This window comes from Sceloporus occidentalis, unplaced genomic scaffold (assembly GCF_023333645.1).
Source record: "Sceloporus occidentalis isolate IW3139 unplaced genomic scaffold, rSceOcc1.0.p SCAF_2, whole genome shotgun sequence".
In the NCBI taxonomy this organism is placed as follows: domain Eukaryota; kingdom Metazoa; phylum Chordata; class Lepidosauria; order Squamata; family Phrynosomatidae; genus Sceloporus; species Sceloporus occidentalis.
In genome coordinates, this window is record NW_028316982.1 from 165,761,370 (window position 1) to 165,782,664 (window position 21,295).

Below are 21,295 nucleotides of genomic sequence, written 5' to 3' on the forward strand. Positions count from 1 at the left end.
ATGTATTTTAAATGATGATTTAGGTGGGATACAGACCGCCCAAAAAAGGCGGTCTCCCGCCGCCCTGGTTTGTTCCACGAGCCGCAGCGGCCAAACCATGCGGCTCCGTCGTGGAACAAAAAGAACCCACAAAAAGCAGGTTCTTCTTGTGGCACACTTGTGACGCCACAATGCGCCGTCACAAGCGCACTGGGACGCAATGCGCCGTCACAAGCACGCCAGGACATGCGGACTCTAGGTGTCCATCATGTCAAAATGGTGGCATCCATGTAGACAGGACGCTGCCATTTTTCGCTCCCAGTACGTACTAGGGTTAGCCTAGTATGTACTAGGGTTAGGGAGCATGTGAATGGTGCACGTTCCCTAACCCTACTGCTGCCGCCGCCACGTATCCCACCTTAGTCTACGTATTATATTGATAGCAGTTTTACTGTTTTATTGAGTGTATTTTATATGAAATTGTAGTTTTTTATCTTGTAATATTGTTTCTCCACAGGGAGAGGCAGGAAATATAAATAAAATTATTATTATTATTATTATTATTATTATTTCAGGTGTGGTACTGGAGAAAAGTGCTGAAAATACCACAGAGAGCCAAAAAGACAAACAAATGGGTCCTTGAATAGAGCAAGCCTCAAATCTTCTTGAAAGCCAAGATGATAAAACTGAAGCTGTTGTACTTTGGCCACACCAAGAGAAGGCACAACTCATTAGAAAAGACAATAATGCTAGGAAAGGAAGAGGATAACAGAAAAAGAAGACCACATGCCAGATAGACAGACTCAATCAAGGTGGTCATGTGACTAAATTTGCAGGACTTAAGCAAAGCAGTGGCAGACAGGGGGTCATGGAGATGCCTCATCCACAGGGTTGCCATGAGTCAGGTCAACTCAAGGGCAATTAACAACATCAACAACTTGATTCAGCTCAGCTTTGCTTTACTTCAGTCTCAGAGTTCAATTTTAAAACAGATTTTAAAGAGCCAAGCAGATATATCATTTAAAAGTTTCAACACATTTATTCAGTAGACATATGTTGAACTGGAAGTCTAGGTCATCATGAAGAATAAAATAAAGGTACCACAGTATCTTAAAGCAAAATTTAAACATGCCATTTAAGCCAATATCAAAAATATGCCAGTGGAAAAAATTAAATAAATATATGAACATATTCTATTTATTATATTCCAGCACATTATTCTTTGCATAATTCAAGGGCTGAGCAAGGATTGTGCCTCAAATGTCTTTTTCTCACCAGTCTCTCCCACCATCCCAACTGCCACTGCCTTGGCCTCTGAGGGAGAGAAGAGGCAACATTTGCTGCACTTAAATGTGATAGTAAGCTTGAAGGCGTGGAACTTCAAATTAACAATTTGTTAGCTGCTCTGACAGCCTTCCTGCTTGATGCCCAAGTTGCCAACCTGTTCTTTCTCTCTTCACATCTCCTGGGAAGCATTCAAACTCCCTTCCCTGTAGCATCTCTTTTCTTTGCTTCTGCCATGTTATAACAATTTTTGACAAAGCTCTAAGAATCCTCCAGATTCTTAGAATATCCCAGATGTCTGATAGATGTGCTCCAGAAAAATAACTTTTCCAAACTCCATTTTCCATGGAGGCCACAACTTGTGTCTGCTTCCCTCTGACCCAATCCTTCAATTCATTTGTTCACCCCTTATCCTAAAGGAGTCAGTCAGTAAACAAGTATGTCTAGTGACCACAACAAACAAAAGACCAATAAATCAGGAATGTAGGGGATGTCTTTGGCCCTTCAGATATTTTGGGTCTCAACTCCCAGATCCATGAGCAAGCACAGTCAGAGATATGGGTTTATGGGAGTTATAATCAGAAACATCTTGAAGATCCAAGACTTCCCAATTGTACCGCTTATAATATTTGAAGGCCTTGATAGCTTGCTGGATACCAAAAGCTTCTCATAGAGTTTTCTCTTGGTGAAGGGGTGCAGTGATCTTTCAGTCTATATACAGTACTATATTATATTATCTTCCAAAACTGTAGGGCAAGACTACCTCATATTCTGGAGGCAACACTGTGCAGTGTAAACAATCAGCAAGAACTCACAGCATGGCAACTGTTCAAGTCTGGACCTACTGGCACCCTTGGAAAAACAGGGTGCAGCCAGTAGTTCATGCTAGGACAACATTTTAACATTTCCACAATACCCTGGAACAAGGGACAGCCAGAGGCATTGTTACAAATTGAACATGGTTGCTTCTCAGCTTTCCAGTTTGCAGCCAAGTAAGCACAAGACTCATCAAAAGGCACAATATTGAGGTGTTGCATCCTGTGCATAAAATATTTTGTAAAAGTGTAAGCCCATTTCACCTCTTTTCCTCCAGTAGAGGGCAAGTGATACAGTACAAAGGAGAAGTATCAAAAGAGAGAGAACATCTTTAACATATGCATCTATCAAGCTGGAAACTCTCTAATAAATAATCATTCAAGCAGAGATATTTTTCTTATAACATTTTATGCAGATTTATTCAAACCATTGATGGATTGAAATTCAAAATGACTAGGGCAATAAGAGTAATGGTAGATAATTATTTTTAGCTGAAAAAGGAAAATGAAAAAAAGATCAATTTAAAGGCATATGCCTGCATTACAGTGTATAAATCAGAGCATGCAACTAGATCTTTATAGTGTGACTCAGTTATGCTTGAAACTGCCATCTATTATGTTGTGCCTAACCAAACCTCTCCCACTTTGCAATGTCAAAACAAAATAGATTTACTATTTTCTTAAAACATTCTGTTCCTTTGGGCTACAACATATTTCATCCATAGGCACACCCATTCATTCTAATTTTCCCAAGCAAAGTTGTTTCAACATCCAGTTTTCTTACACCACAATGAAAAGCTGTTTCCTTCATGGTGAACAGTAATTGCAGAAGAAATGAAAAAAAAAGAAAAAAGGTGCTCATATTTTATTTCATTTATTTACAAGTGGCAAGAATGCAACACAGAAATGGTTTATAGTTAGGTGAACACAATCTATTTAACTACAAATCATAGTAAAACCATAAAGGACAGGCTATCTTTGTAAACCTCTGATTTCTTATTTGATGATAATTCCAAACAGAAAATTCTACAAACTTACTTCTATACATTAAAATCAGAAGAATAATTTTTTTAAGAGTACAGACACTTAGAATAGCAATGAAAAACATTCAGTGAAGGCCACACCCAAGCAGTGGTTGTGGTTGTAATGTAGCAGCAGCATGGGCAGAATAGTTCAACAGCCGCACCCCAGCAACATGCCAATTTGGCAACATATACACACAAAAAAACACACATACACACATCTCCAAGTACAAAGAAGTGAGGTAGATCTTCAAAAGTGTTAGCTATCTGTATAGCTCATGTTACTCTTCATACACTTGCAAAAACAGGCACCCCAATATTATGCTTGTTTCATGGCAACTGTGACATCCATGATGAAAAATGTGAATATTAGGCCACATGTTGCAAGGCGACCTTGAATACTGTGTCCAGTTCTGGGCACCATCATTCAAGAAGGATATTTACAAGCTAGAACTTGTCTAGAGGAGGGTGACTAAAATGGTGAAACGTCTGGAAACCATGCCTCATGAGGAGAGACTTGGGGAGCTGTGTATGTTTAGCCTGGAGATTGGGGGGGGGGAGACAGTTAAGGGGGACCTTAAAGCAGTGGTACATACACTGGTAATCTCTCGCCTTGATTTCTGTAATGCACTCTACATGGGGCTACCCTTATATCAAGTTTGGAAGCGCCAATTGGTTCAAAATGCGGCAGTCAGACTGGTCACTGGTTCTTCCAGGTCTGACCATATAACACCTGTTTTGAAGTCTCTCCACTGGCTGCCGATTAGCTCCTGGGCGCAGTACATTTACCTACATGGCTTGGGCCCGAGTTACCTGCGGGAACGCCTCTCTCTACATAATCCGCCCCACATCAACCAGACTTGTATTGACTTCCCAAAGAGCTTTTACTGTAGCTGCTCCGAAATTGTGGAATAGTCTTCTGGAAGAGATCTGCCTGCCTTATTACCTCCTTGGAGGCATTTAGGAAGGTACTTAAGACTGATCTCTTCCGGAGAGCTTACCCACTTGACCTTGTGTGGGAGATATCGCTCCACTTCTCTGACCATTGCATAATTTTATTGCTGTTGTTAATTGACGATGAGTTAAATTTTAATGAAATTATTACTGTTATTGTATTTTATTGATGCATTTTTATGTGTTTTTATTGGCTTGTAATCCTGCCTCGATCTATCTGGGAGAGGTGGGAAAATATAAATAAAATTATTATTATTATTATTATTATTATTATTATTGCCGTATTTAAATATTTGAAAAGATGTCATATTTAGGATGGAGCAAGCTTGTTTTCTGCGGCTTCAGAGACTGACACAGAGCAATGGATTCAAACTACAAGAAAAGAGATTCCACCTTAACATTAGGAAGAACTTCCTGACAGTGAGAGCATTTCAACATTGTTTATACATTGCCTTGGAGTGTGGTGAAGTCTCCTTTTTTGGAGATTTTTAAACAGAAGCTTGATGGCAATCTAATACTTTGACTGTGTATTCCTGCATGGCAGGGGGTTGGACTGGATGTCCTTGAGGTTTCTTTCAACTCTATGATTCTACATAATGGTGTTCATGGACAGTCCTATCATTAGGCAAAAGAACACCTTACAATATGTATGAGGAGGAGTAAACACTTGCTCTGCCACTAGGAAAAAAAATGTTTTGGGCTAGCCAAGATGTTGTTATAACTTAATTGATCTTAATTTAGGTTTGTGTCTAGATGGGTGAGAGTTTGAGAGCATCTTTTAATCCACTATGAACTTTGGAAAAGTGGGAATCAGGATTTTCAGACAAGTGGGCAATGTCAGATGACCATACAACTTATTTTTCTGTTTGTGTTTAAAAAACTTTTTGGACCACACCTAACAACAATCAGCAGTAGGAAAGAAAATGTGGATCTACTGTTTTCACCTGCTATGGAATTTGAAAACTGATATCGAGTTCAGAACCTGTCAATTCATTAGCAGTAATCTTACTCTGTTTCAATATTTTTAAAAGCTTCAGAAAGCAACCAGAGCTTCCCAGCATGCTTGCTGTTAGTTAGAATAAATAACACAAGCAGCAAACATTTCCAGCATTGGGAGAAAATCCTCATTCCTGAAGGAACACCCTCTCTGGAATTCATTATGAAAGGATACTGAAGATCAGCCAGCAAAGAAGGGAAGGACTAGTTCTCTGTTTTTGGTTTTGCTCCCTTCTCACTAACAGCAGATTGGCATCAGTCACTGGACAGTAGCTGTAGAAGGAATTCTTGAATGAACAAGGTGGAGAAAGAAACCATGCTTTTTTCAATTTGGAACAATAATTTTTGTCCCTGTAATGACACAGGCTGTCTCTTGCCTCCCCCCCCCCCCCGCAACATGTCAATCAATCAAAATTTAAATTATAACACAAACACAGATTGAACAAGTTCTTACAGGCCATCAACTGAGCTGAGTTTTTCAGCTGCAGATTTTGTAGTGCTTTAAGCTTCTTTCTATCATTTTTTTTTTGTCAAGATGGCACATCTGATTTTGGGTTGTTCAACTCCAGGATGGGACTCACATGGATGGCCATCTGTCAGTGATACTTTGATTTAGATTTCTTGCATGGCAGGGGATTGGACTGGATGCCCCTTGTGGTCTCTTCCAACTCTACGATTCTATGATTCTATGACTCCATGACCCTTCAATCTTATGCACACCTTCAAGTTGATTATCAGTTTTTGGTGACCCTTTGAATTTGATAAGGTTTTCTTAGGCAAGGAATCCTGAGATGTGGCTTTGCTAATTCCTTCTTCTGGATATAGCCTATAGGACTGGGTGTTTGTTGGCCATCTCCCATTCAAGTACTATCCAGGGCTAACCCTGTTGAGCTTCCAAGCTTAGTACCAGCCAGGATCTGGTATATACATATAAATATTCATGAATAGAAAATGAGGTGACAAAATGGGGATTCTAATTCAGCAAAGTAGCATGTCAAGGAAAACGCTATGTGTAGGAACTGGAAGGGGAGTTTGTACCAAGAGGTATTACTTTATGTAAAATCCTACCACTCTTAGGTTAAAGTTCTATAGGCTTTACCATGTCAGTGAGAATTAGGTCTCAGCAATGAATTAATAACAAAAGATGTTATATATCTGAGGATCTATAAGGCATGTTCCTCATCAGTGAGTAACCATAACTAAATCTCATAATAATGGGGGTTTGGGGCAGAGAACATTGGCTCTGAAGAGGTTTGAATGCCACCATTTAGCCTGTTATGAAATTAAAGCACTGAGACTCTGCTTTCCTTTAAAAAGTAGCACCACAAGCAAATAGTATTTTCATAAAATTCACAAGGAACTCTGTGAGAGGCTTGCTGTTGCCTCACCCACATTTGTCATGAGTCACACCATGTGAAGATGCTGCCACATCAACTATTTGCATCAGGGCTGCAGATGAAAATAAGCAAGGCCTGCAGCTAAGAAATTTCTCAGGTTGTGGCTGTGTATGTTTGAGCAACAGTGCTGACTGGAAAGCTATCTAGAAAAGAATTAATTTTTTACAACAGCTCATGAACAATCACTTATACATTATAAAGTTGATTAGATATTGTTTCTTGATTCTCCCATCTTTTCAATTTTTAAAGAAATATTTGTATTATATGGATAGTGCAGCACAAAAACTTTTAACCCAGTACTCTAAGGCCTGTTACAGACAGCCAAAATAAAGCTGCTTTGAGTCACAGTGGATGTATGGTGTTTCAATGATGCATGCGTCCTAAGAGTCCAGAAGCCACACCAAAGCCACATTCCAGTCCTGAAGGGCTGGAGCATGGCTTTGGCGTGACTTCTGGACTCTTAGGACGCATGCATCATTGAAACACCATACCTCCACTGTGACTCGAAGCAGCTTTATTTTGGCTGTCTGTAGTTTCAGGGAAGATGTAAAGTGCCTAAAGTCTTATCAAGAAGCATTCAGAAGGAAGGCATGGATGTACATAATTCCTCCCTACAAAATGTCTCCTTTGTGGAATGAATTACCCTTCCTGTAATTAAAGAACACATGAAATTTGGCATTAGTGATAGCTAAACCAAAGAGTAAAGAATTCTAGTCAGTTTGGGACTCTGGTTATCCCTAAGTATATGGAAGGTTAGAATGGATGTAACAATAAAAACAAAGATGGGGAACTATGGCATTCTAGACGGTGATGGATGACAACATCCCTGACTTTTAATTGGCCATGTGAGCTAGAATTGATGATAACTGGAGTTCAACACCTGGGTACCAGACATGTTCTCTACCCCTTATAGGAGAGGGGTATTTAGTTCAGTGTGTTAATAAAATACACAGCCTTCAAACCCGCTTGCAATGTTTTTGAGAAAATTAACGAGTTTTGCCCCATTTTTACTCCAAATGAAAATTTATCCAAAGACCCAGTATTATTTACTCTCTCTCAAAGGATGCAGAGCATAGATTAATGCATTTGAATTTAGAGTTAAATCTTGAATTCAGTGGAACTTAATTTGGATTCAGAATGAGAAAATGTGCCACAATTTGCAGGATTAAACACTTCATATTTACGTATTTAGGGATTTGGAAAAATGTTTTAAAATGCAGCCAATGTCTGCTTACTAGTAGTCCACCACTTTGAGATGCTAGTAACACATGCTTTATTTGAACCCCTCCCCCCTCATATTTGATTATACGCACAAAGAATATTGTATATATTCATGTGTAAGTCTAAATATTTTGGTCAAAAAACTGACCCAAAAAACCCTGAGTTGACTTATCCATGGGTCAATGTAAGTACTGTACTTTAACTTTTATGTAAATAAAGGAACCATCTTCTGGTAAAAGGCAAGAGCATAATCTGTCCTAAAGGCATTGATACCTTCTAGTCTCTCATTCATACATGAGCACAGATAGTTATACCTGCTGGAATTCTGTAAGTTTTTTGCCATTGTTTTCCCTTTGTTTCATCCTTTACATCCTTTGTTACATGCCCCTAAATTTTACCCTCGACATCCATGGGAAATATCAAAATCCATAATTTTGTCCCCAAAACCTGTCCTTGGCTTATACATGAGATCGACTTATAGTCAAGTATACAGGTAATAGCAAAAGGAGGCAATATGTACAAAATATGCAGCCAATTGAAATATATCATAGTGTGTTGGAATATGTTACCACTGGCTGCATTTCCCCTCTCTTTTGCAGCTCTTGAATATTACACATGTAAAGGATATGCATTTTGTCCCTATAAAATGTGCATTGCTAGTTGTTTTGAAAGGCAAGCACCTCTGTCAGTAGCTGAAAAATAATTTTCACCACTAGAGTCTTGTATCATTCTGCCAGTATATACTACACACTAACAACTCTTGGCAAAACCTAGCAGAAATAAGACAGAAGCCATTTTAGAAAATGTCATCGTGCAGCTTGAGCCTTAAACAAGGTGTAGCTCTTCCTAGATCTTAGTTCCATTTGAAGCGTGTGGTAATGTGCCAGTATGCTACAGAAGTGTTCCCAAGAGTACCAGAAAAGATGAAGGGGAAGATCTCAGCTGTACTGTTTATCCATCTACTGAGCAGTAACAACAATATTGATCTACTCAATATTCCTGGAGGAGTACAATTACACTAAAATGGAGGGAGAACTGTCTTCATATGGTTGGCTGAACACAGGGGTCAAAACCTTTCCTCAGAAGGCAAGCAGCAGGCCTTTCTAAGCCAGTGTCACACACTTAAAACCTGAATTTGCTTCTCCTCCCACATAGCAAACTAGAGGGTTATTCAGATGGTAAAAATAATCTTAGTAGAATGTGGGCTGAATCTTTATCGTTTACATGCATTTTGAATGTGCCCGATTAAGTTGGTGAGGGGGCTGCCAAAAGCCCACTTAACCCAGGATAATTGATCTTCCCCCCACCCCCAAGTTTTCCTAAAAGATTTGCATTTTTGGCTATGTGAATGAGCAATGTAAATATACCCAGGATAAACAGGGATAAAACTCTACATGCCTCAAATGTGTTTTGAATAAATCTGCATCATCAACTCCAACTTTATTCACAGTACTAACGCGTGTGAGCAACAGAAATTGCAGTTGTACACAGATGCAGCTCTGATAAAAAAAAATAGTGTGAACAACAAAACTGGAATGCATGAATGAGATTATTCACACTGTCACACTAAAAAAATCAACACTGTCTGAATAACCCTTAGGCTGCATCAGACTAGGAATGCAGGATGATAAAAGCACACTAATTTGTTCACTGGCAGCATATGCTATTATACAACATTAATATACAAGACATAGCAGAAACAGAAAACAGACAAGGGCTTTCCCCAAACAGTCTATAATATATAGCATCCATGGAAAACATCAAGAGATGAAAGTCAAGAGTATCGAGGGATAACTGCAACATTCATCCCCAAAGAGTTAGCAAGATGCTAAGAAGGGCACACTTACTTTATAATCTGTTCCAGTCAGGAGGATATCAAAAAGGACAGTTCCTCTATGATCTGTAGGTTGCAAACAATGTGTTCCAACTCCGCAGAACACTACAAGCTGCTCTCCTGTGATCACCATACATGGTGTAAATGCAATGCTACCCAGACAGGCATGAGGTAATCTAGCACATGAACAGAAAGCATGGAAGTGTTCTTTTAAAGGAATTCATCTGCAAATGTCTGGTTGCAGATACCTCATTTCAGCTAATGCTTTTCTAGTAAAAGTATGCTCCCCCCACCACACACGCACACAAGGCCCAAGGCTGCGGCTCAAATGAAAATATCCAGAACTTCATTCCAGCATTTCCAACAACTGTGACTGAAGTTAATTATCAGCAAGACTTTGCTTTCACTGTGTATTCTGCACTTCCAAAATGCAAGAATATCCTTCGCAACTACTCTGCACTCTGCCCTTACTCTACTACCCTGTCCAGAATAAGGACTACATTGGCTGGGGTACAAATATTCTTTGTAAGAATTTTACTTCACAATGGATCCATACAATATCCTTAGAAATCTTCTATGCTGCCGGAAAAGGAGACTGAAGAGAGTTCCAATACTGTTGTACATTCCAACTGAAGGGAAGACTTTCTCGAGTGTGTGGGTGCCATATGTTACCAATTAGATTGTTTTATTACTAGCTTCCTTTTTGCTATGTCTACCCTCAAGTCCATTATTTACCTATTTTCCAGTGCTGCATACCACAGCTCAGCAATAATGAACTAGCTTTTTATATCTGACTTTGAATGCTGGAGACCTTTCAAAATTGGGAGTTTTTTTTAAAAAAAAATAAATCAAAACTCAAGTTTTCATCCTTCCTATTAGGCAAGCAATCCATAGGACAGCTGTACTTTGTTTGCTTTTTTTTTCAAAGCAGGCCTTTGATATAACAGCAGAAAACATTTAAGCCAAAGTCAGTGAGTGCTGAATAGTGTACACTTCTTATGGGTCTACATTATCTCAGATATGAGTATGGTGAATATTGTATAATTCTTATGGGGCTACATCATCTCAGATATGAGTATGAGGTTTGTCTCTTTCATTAAAATTCTTCATGTACACAAAACTAGTCTACCTTGTAGAAGATTTTTTAGCCTAGTCTTCTCTCTGATTCGCTAAGTGTGCACGAACAGGATTTTTTTTTTTTGGGGGGGGGGGCATTAGAGGGATTCATTGACACATGTAATCCCCATACATGAATGTTTGAGTTAGTTCATTATAAAGAGAATTGTTACCTTTCCATTGAACCAATAAATAAAACAAATTATATCAAACTTTCAATCAAAGAAATGAAATATGAATCAAATAAATAAATAAAGTGTTTCGAATTACCATCATGAGAAAATAGCTGCTTTGATATATTTTGCATAGCAACAATATCAGATTAAAAAAGACATGGGATTCCTTTAATAAAAAGAAATCATAAAAACAGATATAATGTTTTGGGAACAAAATGAAGAACATAATGTTTGAAACCACAATAGGAAGCCACAACACAGATGTCACTGATTAAGATGCCACATAATTCTTTCTTGCTTTTTGGCACCTATCTTTTTTTACCTCTATCCTTCAGACACTAGTTTGTGCTCAATGTCCAAGGGAGAGTCTACACACATTCTCTTACCTAGGCTAATCTAATATAGCCTGCCAAATCAGTACAGTGACTTGCAATAAACTCAATATGCCCACCCACCCCTCTTTTAGCTACCTGGAAAAGACAGCAAAGGCCCTGTATAGATGGGCCCTTACCAGCGCGTCCACGATGTGCTAGGGTTGTCTCGGGTTGGCGCGTGCACACGCCCCGCAACCCTAGCACGTCGTCAACATGCCTCAGTTGCGCAGCGCCATACAAACGGCACACGCAATGATTACGTCGCAGCTGCGCCGCCTACAAACAGTGCTGTGCAGCTGCGATGTAAAGGAGCTGTCTCTGGCGCTTTGCAGCGCCACAAAAAGGAGCCGCTTTTTACAGCTCCTTCTTTGCTGCGCAGCTGCGCAGCACTGTTTGTAAGCGGCTTCGCTCCTGTGCAGCAAACAGAGACGCCAAGGAGGCGCCTCTTTTTGGCGGTCTGCACCCCGCCAAAATTAGGACCCGATGAAAGGCACCCGTATGCAAAGGTACTTTCTTGGTAATAAGCTCTGTTGAACATAACTGGACTTTTATCTGAGTAAAGTCTGGCATTGGCTGTGAAGTGTCATGGCTGCAGTGAGGAAATTCTCCCCAATGAAACTTGAGCTACATGAGGATGTCAGATTGACCAGAAAAAGAGGAAAACCCAGCTCTGGCCTACTTCCTTTTATGCCTCTAACTCAGAGGTGAGAATCTGTGGCCCTTCAGATGTTCCTGAACTGCAACTTCCAGTAGTCCTTACCATTGGTTATTCTATCTAGGGCTGGTGGAACTTGCTGTCCAACAACATATGGAAGACTACATGGTTCCCACCATTGCTTCATGTTTTTGAAACATTCATAACTGGTGATGACAGATCTACAGAAGTCAACAAATGAAGGCTTTCGCTGCACAGAAGCAATCATAATGGCTGGATTTCAAGCCACTGTTAAAAGCTGAAAATCTGGCAGGACACAAGAGACAGAGAATCATCTCAGCTGGCCCAAATATTTCATATCAAAAGTGTAACAAAGACAGTTCTCAGAAGCTGCTGTCCTAAGTGCTCAGCTTTTATTTCATTAAAAATGTTCATATTCCACCTTTCCTCCACAGAGCACAAGATGTCTAACAAGATGAAAGCATACAACATAATTTCATTCCTCAAGAATGTGCATCCTCTAAAAATAATTATTATTATTACAGTTATTGTTACTGTTGGCAGGAGTTTAAAAACAGACATCCTCAAGTTTTGGGTTCAAAACATCCAAAGTGGGCCTGGATTCAGAACTACTGTCCTTCTGAGAACTGGTCTGTTATTGTGGGAACAGGGACAGAGGGAAAGAAAAGTAATGCTCTGTTCAGGGACCAGTTGCACGGAGAATTTTTCTTTTTCTTTTGGTAGGTCCCACGATCCCAAGATAATCCGCAGAGAATTGAAGCTGGGTAGACACTTTGAATTATGACATTATTCCTTACACTCAGCTCAAGTAAAACAAACAACCCATGGAACGGAGAGAAAGATCTGGTGACTGACAACAAGCACATGTGCAAGGGCTTTAACTGTATGCACAGGGAAAAGTAGCAAGCAAGCAATTTTCCCACTATTGTTGTTATTGTGTGCTTTCAAGTCATTTTTGAATTATGGTGACCCTAAGACAAACCCTATCAGAGGGTTTTCTTAGCAGAATTTGTTCAGGGTGGTTTATCCTTGTCTCCCTCTGATGCTGAGAGAGTGTGATTTGACCAAGGTCATCCAGTGGGTTTGCACAGCCAAGCAGGGATTCAAACCCTGGTCTCCCAGTCCAATCCTCAAACCACTACACCACACTACTCTCTTCATTAAAACATTAGTCAGCTTTTAAAAACCTTTAACTAAAAATATTTTTGCAATTTATTCTGAATATGCACATAATCCATCAAACACAAGCCTATCTTTTGAGACCCACAAAGACAGAATCTGCCTTCATGATGATCTGTTTTAATCTTAATTAAGCATAGAGTCCTCTTCATGGTTCCAAAAACATGGCTGAAAAAGAACAGGGAATGTCAGCAATGATGAAGGCTTCAAGCCTGTTATTTTTTCTCCCTTATGGAAAAGAAATGCCAAAGGCTATATCTAGACCTCATACCTGCATGTATCTTTACATCCAGAGATAATCATGCATACACTACAAGCATGAAATGTATCTGTATCAAGAAATAGACAAATTCTTCCAGTTCTGGTAGCATCAAACAAGATAACGTAGACCATGGGAACAACAGCACCATGTAGAAGTATTCTTCTGATTCAAAAAGACAACTTCTCTACTGCATTTGCTGCAATAGGAGCAAGGCCAGTAGGATGTCTGCCTGCCCTGAGGCATCAGCCTGGGCTTCATGATGGCAGAGGAGAGGCAGCTGTCCCAGAGAAGGTGTAATCTATCTGCTATTCTTCCTGATTCTCCATAAAGGGATCACCTTGTTCTCTGGAGGAAACAAGCCCTGTCTTTTATCTTTCTCTTGCAAATTACAACTAACCAAAGCTTTAAAAAATCCTAGGTTGGGGATATCTGCCCTGTTGTTGCAGTTCCCTGCAGTCAACAAAAAAGGGGAATTTATCATGACCCTGCTAGGCTACCGTATATGGCATGTGAGCTGTATTTGGCCTACTGAATCACACACCGTGCAGGCCTATGTTACAGTTTCATTTTTTTCATATGAGTTAAACAAGGAAGGATTCCCTTATGGTTAATCTTTTGGGAGTTGTACACTGATAGTGGGTGAGTTTGAAGGCTGTGGTGAACAGATCCAGAAACCTCTTCTTTCCCTCTCCTATGGATACCCTTTTCTCTTTCCCCATTCTTCCGGACAAAGTATCATGCTGAGATATAAACAGGTCACTTTTGCCATAGGTCTAAACTGATCACTTATAGAAGGCTTTGGAAACTAGGTCACGAGGAAGAGGGTGCCTGCCTCCCAATTCATCTGCCTTTCAACGGAAGGAAACATAAACAATTATCTGAAGATGCCAGCCACAGATGCTGGCGAAACGTTAGGAAGAAACCTTTCTGGAACATGGCCACATAGCCCAAAAAACCCACAAAAAAACTATAAACAAGACTGGAACAGATTGAACAGTCCAGGTGACAGTCATTTCTTCCCAGGTTGTGCCTTGGAAATCATAACCAAAACAAAGTGCATCTGTAGTTTAAAAAAACCACACAAACTGCACCCCTACCCAAGTCCATTACAAAATAAGTGTCAATCAAGCAGTACAAATTCATGATAATCACAAAAATGGGAAAAGAACATGAAGGCAACATACTTGGCATTTCAGATCCCTTCCATGAATTCTGAATTGCCTCATTTACCACAAGTTTAGAGCAGCTGTGGTTATTTTTTGCAAGAACAGATGTTCTAGTAAAGCATCCTGACCACAGGACATCTGCAAATTGCTCAGGATCTTGGCATAACAGGAATCTAGATATTATGCACAGGATCTCTCCACCCTCCCTAGCTTCTTCAGAAATGTGGACCGTGTGTAAAAAGGAGGCTTGCCACACACCTACTTTCACTACAGAAAAATATTTAGGTACTTTGGACAACTAGGATAAATTTTCCAGGGCTCCAAGAGACACTTTAGAGTTTGCTGTGTCTGGCATGGTCCAGCAGTATTTGTTGCAGCAACACACATTACAGACAGATGCCCTCAACTTCTTGTGAACAAGTGCTAAGGAGCCCTGTTTGGTTTATGCTCCTTGACACACATACATGGAGAGCAAATACTTAACACTTTAGCATCAGAGTGGAGAAGATGTGACACTTCAGAAACCACTAGACTGTAACTTCCATCAGCCTTAGCCAACAAAGCCAATAGTGAGAAATATTGGGTGTTGCAGTTCAACAATCACCACTGCTTTACAAACAGGATGTCTACACAGAAGCAAGCTGAGCAGAAACCAATGGCTCAAAGTCCCAGATGTAGGGGAAATGATGGACTTAAATTAAGAGAGTCTTTCAAATTATTTTACATGTTCTGACAGAACCCAATTGTTTGAGAACATTACACAGAGCAGATCTTGTCACTCCGTGAGTGAGCTTCTCTGAGAAACGTGTTAACAGGAAAACTTAAAAAATGTTATCTTTGAAGAAGCTCCACAATGGAGGAGGCCTCTTACTTGAATAAAAAGCAACCTGCCTGAATGAGAACTACCGTATTTTCCGGCATATAAGACGACTGGGCGTATAAGACGACCCCCAACTTTTCCAGTTAAAATATAGAGTTTGGGATATACTCACCGTATAAGACTACCCCTCTTCCAACGCACACCAAATAAAAATTAAAAAGACATCAGATTTGATTTCAATATGGTAATTTTAATTCAAATGACATGCAGGTACTTAGCAGGAAACCTTGTTGTATACAAAGCCTGCTTGGATTGGTCAACTCTCCCTGCCTACCCAGCCTTTCCTGTCTCCAAGACTATCAGAGCGGTAGCTGCTTTCATACGATGGTCGCATACGGTGGGGATGTGGCTGTAGCCGTTTTTGAGCTCCCCCCACCATATGTGGCGACCGCAGATTCTCCAGTCTGGCTCAGAAGTTTCAGCACCTGCCCTATAAGATGACACCCGGTGTATAAGACGACCCCAGACTTTTGAGAAGATTTTCCTGGGTTAAAAAGTAGTCTTATACGCCAGAAAATACAGTACTTCTAGCCAAGTTGGTCAGAAAATGTTTTAAGAAAAGTTGGTTCTTGACTTGGGCCCAGTCCAGACGAGCCAAATGCGCCGTGCTGGCAGTGTACTAGGTTTAAGAGACTGCGTAATAACCGCACGGCCCCTAACCCTAGTATGGTGCAGTATCGTAACAATGGCAGCGCCCCATGTATACGGGTGCCACCATTGTGATGTGACAGACACATAGCGTCCACACGTTGTGCCAGTTAGGTCACCGGTGCACCATTTGCGCACTCAGGTGTAACTGGCGTGGCACAAAAAAGAACCCACTTTTCGCAGGTTCTTTTTTCTCTGCAGGGAAGTCGCACAGTTTGGCAGCTGCGGCTTCCCTGCAGGGGGGAAAAATGTGCTGGCAAGCCTCCCTTTTTTGGATGTCTGTACTGGGCCTTGGTTACTCATAATAATCTGTTCTGGACCCCCCCTGCGAAAATGGAGGCTTATGCATATTCAAGCCTCATAGGCTTGAATGGGGTGCACCCCCATTCATGTGGCCCAGGCGCGTGTGCCATTGGAAATAGCGGAGGTCACCCCTCCGCCAATATTTGAGGATACAGATTCCAGATCCGTGAGTTAGAAGGGGCAACTGTATTTCTTATGTAAACCAAATTAATGAAGAAAGAAGTCACATTCTATAAACTCATGGTTCCGTTTGGAAAGGAATAATCCAATAAAACAAATAATTGCAGAGGGATTTGCTTTGCATTTCAAGATGAGGATAAGATAACTCATCCCCTACGTTCCATGTAAGCATTGTCAACGTTATTGTGCTGTTGTTGTACTTTTCTCATGTTAATTTCTGGGTTTTTTTAAATGAATAAAATAATAAATAAAAAATAAATAAACTTTCTTACACACAACTAAGTATCATGGATACATTAGATCAGACTGAAGTTTCATAGAGTACACTTTCTGGAGTGATTTCTAAGGCAACTGCAAATGGGACACTATATAGACATTTCCAGTCAAAGAGATGCGCACTGCTGTCACAAACTATCATGCACGAGAACAGGAAATGCACCTTATTTAAGGGAGTCCTCAGAATTGCTTCAAAAATGATATCAGAATGAGATATTTGTGGTCCATTGAATGCTCAACTCAAAAACTTCCATCAGCCCCACCCAGCATGGCCAATTGGTGGGTATAGTGGAAGCTGCAACCCAACAACATCTGAAGGGCCACAGAGTCCCTGCATCCTGCATCTGCCCAAGACTTCTGTGCGTGCGCATACACGTGTGAGATACAAACGTGTAGAGAAAAGTGTGCCCCCGCACAGATAAGCTTGCCAAGCATGCCGAGGCTGGCTGCCACTCCCTATCAAGCACACACTTCTTTGCAAACCTCAGTTTGCTGCATTGTAAAAGGACTTGTGTGACAAGGCAGCATCCTTTTGCTTGAATTCCCTCGGGAAACAGGCACACAAGCACCAGAGCTTTTGGTCTGGGGTTCTGTAGAATTAGGGAAAGGAACAGAAGCAAAATAAAATAAACAGGAATTCAAAGGCCTAGCTGTGTTAGTCTGGAAAAGCAGTCTGCAAAGAGGTCTTGATGGACCTTTCCCAAGGAAGGATGATGCTTTGCAGTGCTCCTCTTGGTATTTGTTTCTTTGGCCTCATTCCCACTACCTTTTAAACCAGATCGTAAATTGGTTTGCACTCGTTTAAATGACCCTAGTTCATACTTGAACCGAATCGCTAAAGGGATTCGAAGGTGGGGTATATGCTGGACCCATTTAACCCATGTCTTTTTGGTGCTTATTTTTCCCACGCCTTTTTGGATAAATGGATTCTGCACAAGTGTGAACCAGATGCAGATTGGAATCGATTTAAATTTGCCCTCTGGCCGGCTGGAGTGCGTCCATTCTGAATCGATTCATTCATAAATGTGAAACACAAGTGGGTTATTTTACTTTATTTTGCAGCCATCAGTTCGGTTCGCAAAGCGATTTATTTGTAAGTGGGAATGCGGCCTTTGCAAAGGGATCCTGTCGCACCTTTGAGATGAACTGAAAGAGAGAAGTTGGTAGCAAGAGCTTTGCTTCTGCTACCAACTTCTCTCTTTCAGTTCCATCTCAAAGGTATGACAAGATCCCTCTGCAAAGAAACAAATAGCAAGAGGAACACTGCAGATCATCATCTTTCCTTCCTTCCTTCTTTCCTTCCTTCTTTCCAGGAGAGGACTGAGTCACTGCTCCTCCTCCATGTGATCAACGTAAGGTTTGTGCTTTGAATGCCAGAGAGCGAGACCACCTCCCAGCCCTCCTGCCAAATCTCAGCCCTGGGCCTCCATCCACACATACAAGTCCCGATCCTGATTCAAATCCCCCCAACTCCTGCTCTCTCTCTCCCCCTTACACTTCCACACCCACGCTTTCTGGAGCAGCCCTGCTTCCTCTCTGTTCTCATTCTTAAATCATGCCACTCCTCTGGAGGAGCCTCCTTCCTCTCTTCTCTGGAGAGCAGGGTTTGAATCCCGCCTCAGCCATGCAAACCCACTGGGGGGATCCTTGGGCAAGTGGAACTCTCTCAGCCTCAGACAATGGCGAGGGCAAACCCTCCTCTGAAGAAACTTGCCAAGGCAAACTCTATGCTAGCTGTAAACAGGGATTCCATGCACTACTCCTTTCTCCCATTGTGGTTGCAGTCACTTCTGGCTCAAGGTGATGCAAAGGAGAAACTATGACAGGGGTTTTCTTGGCAGGATTTGTTTGGGGCTGAGAGAGTGTGACTCAGCCAAAGGCAACCAGGGTTATCCAAGGCTGTTCCTGTGTGCCTTCATATCCTTTCCAACTTATGGCAACCTTAAAGTGGTGAGCCTCTCCTGGGGTTTTCTTGGCCAGATTTCTTCAGAGGGAGGTTTGCCCTTGCCTTCCTCTGAGGCTGAGAGAGTGTGACTCTCCCCAATGGGTTTTCAATCCCCTGAGGGAGAAGGAGGCTCCTGGGCCAAGGGGGGATGGGGAATGGTCTCCTGAGGGAATGAATGGGAATGGCACCCCAGGATGCCCAGATATGTCCTCACTGCCATGGAGGACAAGGCACGCCGCAAAATGGAGGACACTCCAGAAAAAAACCAAAGGAAAGCTCACAAACACTCCTAGAGGTGTTAAAGCCAGGCTTCTTAGTCCTGCTCATAGTGGAGGATTCCTCCTGGACACAAGGCTGAAATGGAGGACGTGTCCTGGAAAAAGAGGACATGCCTGCTCACAAACAAAACAAAAACTCACTCCTAGAAATGTAAAGGCGTGCTTCTCAATTGAAAAGGGAAGGGCCTTTGGGAATTCCCTCCTGGGAAAGAAAGAAAGGCCGGAATGGAGGAGGGGTCCTGGAAAAGGAGGACGGGGTCTGGCTAGTAGCCTGGGATGATGCCTTGGCGCCTTCCTTACCTGTTGGTCATGCCAGCCGCCAGCCCCAACATGGCCAAGGCGAGGAGGAGGAGGAGGTCACGTCTCTCTCTCTCTCTCTTTCTTTCTCCTGGCAAGTTCCTGGCAGCAAGAAGGGAGGGATGGAGGGAAGGAAGGAAGGAGGGAAAGAAGGAGGGAAGAGGGCGGTGGCAATGGCGCGTCAGCCCCGGAGGAGGCTTGGGTGGCCCCAAGGGCTGCCCTGGGCTCCCTCCCTGCCTTCCTCTGCCCAGAGGCACTGCTTTCTCCTCTGGCTCCCAGGCTCCAGGGAACTCGGCCCAGGAGGACCAAGAGTGGGAAAATGGCCACCAAGCGAAGAGCAGAAAGTGGGGCCCCAAAGATGGGCGGGAGCTGGAGGCAGGGAAGGAGGGCAGGGCCAGGCTTTCCCCGGAGTCGCCTCCGGCCCCGCTTTCCTTGCCTCACTCCCACCTTCTCCTCCTCCTCCTCCTCCCCACACTTCAGCTCCAGGAGGGATCCCCCAATGTCCTCCATTTCTTTGAGCCTGGCTAAGAAGCAGGGATTTCCCATTGCTGGGAGGGTTTTATTGAGCTCAGGGCAACCAGAGGCCCTCTTTCTCCATTACAAACTTCTGTCCAAATGTCCTCCATTTGGAGCATCACCCAGAAGCCTGAATACACATCTGTATGAGTGTTTTTAATTCAGGGTGACCAGATACACCTTCCTTTTCCAGCACCTGCCCTATATTTCAACCTTTCTGTCCAGGAGGAATTCCAAAATGTCCTCCATTCTGAGCATGACTAAGAAGCACGGAATTAATATTTATATGAGCGTTTTCAGCTTTTACTTGGCAATATCCCACCTTTTTCTTGAACGCCCTACATTTTGGAGTGCCTTGTCCTCCTTGGTGGTTAGGACACCTGGTCATCCTGGCAGAGGGGTGTCGTGGTTCCAGTGTTGGGCTAAGGTCACTGGAGACCAAGGAAACCCATTGCAGACCATGAGTGAGTCACACTTTCTCAGCCTCAGAGGGTGGAAGTAGCAAACCCATTCTGAAAAGACGTGCCAAGAAAACCCTATGGACTTTTCCACACGTGGACCTATGTGCTTCCATTCCAAAAACGGTTAAAGTGGTGGCATCCCACAAAAGCAAGCCCATTTGCTATTGGTTATCACACTCAGAGCACAACAAGGGGTTAAAAGCACATTAAAGTGGGCCCAATGTGAATTTGGCTATCAAAAGGAGACAAACCCCCATTGCAAGCTTATAAATACCTTTTCTGTGCATGCTCAAAACTGTCATTTCCACAAATGCCCCCCCCCACATGCTCCGGGGAGGGGAGGGGAGGGGAAGGGAGGGGATAGGGGGGGGGGATCCTCTTTGCCAAGGAAGCCCCAAAAGGTATTTCAGAGCAAGGCAAAATGAGGCTTCCCTCTGCAAACTCCAAAAACACACAAAGACACACACGCACACAAGAAAGAGAGAGAGAAAGGAGAGGGCTGGGTCCATAAACCTGCCTGATTCCCTGCTTCTCCAGGCCATGTCCTCCATTTCTCCCTCCTGTCCAGGAGAAGTTCCCAAATGCCCTCTGTCTGCCTTCTCCCACAAGCTGCTCCCTTCATTAGAGCCTGCAAAGAGGAGGATAGCGGCAAAGCAAGGGAAGTGTCTGTGTATCCCTTTAAGGCGAGAGCATTCTCCCTCTCTGGCACAGCAAGGCAGCTTGGGAAATCAGGAATCCGAATGCATGGAGGCTTGATTTTTCAGACGGCTAGCATTACGCGAAGGAAGTCAATTCGCATGCAAAATGGAAATGGAAATCCAGTAGTTTTGCGAATTTGCCATTTCCTGATTCACCCTCACATTCTCTTTGGAATCTCTCCTGATTGCATGCAGTGTCATGTGAAAAGCAGCTGCAAACTTGTCCCTAAGCCCTGGATGACCCTGCATTGGGATCACTTTAACTATCCAATTTTCCCCCATGTGATAAAGTCCTGTGATAGGTTTGCCTTGTTTTGCTGTGTGCCATCAAGTTATTTCTGACATCTGGTGACGCTATCATG

At 42.3% G+C, this 21,295-nt stretch overlaps 1 protein-coding gene across 2 annotated transcripts in view; it reads right to left on the reverse strand.

Annotated features, from left to right (window-relative positions):
- Nucleotides 1–19,549, reverse strand: part of LOC149319246 (LIM and senescent cell antigen-like-containing domain protein 1) — a 92,015-nt gene extending 72,466 nt beyond the window's left edge. The window contains exon 1 of one of the 2 annotated variants that reach the window (XM_089511366.1): nt 19,262–19,549. In XM_089511366.1, coding sequence (XP_089367492.1) covers nt 19,262–19,293 — 32 coding nt within the window. In that variant the 5' untranslated portion in view covers nt 19,294–19,549. Of the gene's footprint in view, nt 1–9,515; nt 9,540–19,261 lie in introns of those variants that run through there. The other variant, XM_089511368.1, reaches the window with a different exon arrangement.
- Between the last annotated feature and the right edge of the window lie 1,746 nt (nt 19,550–21,295).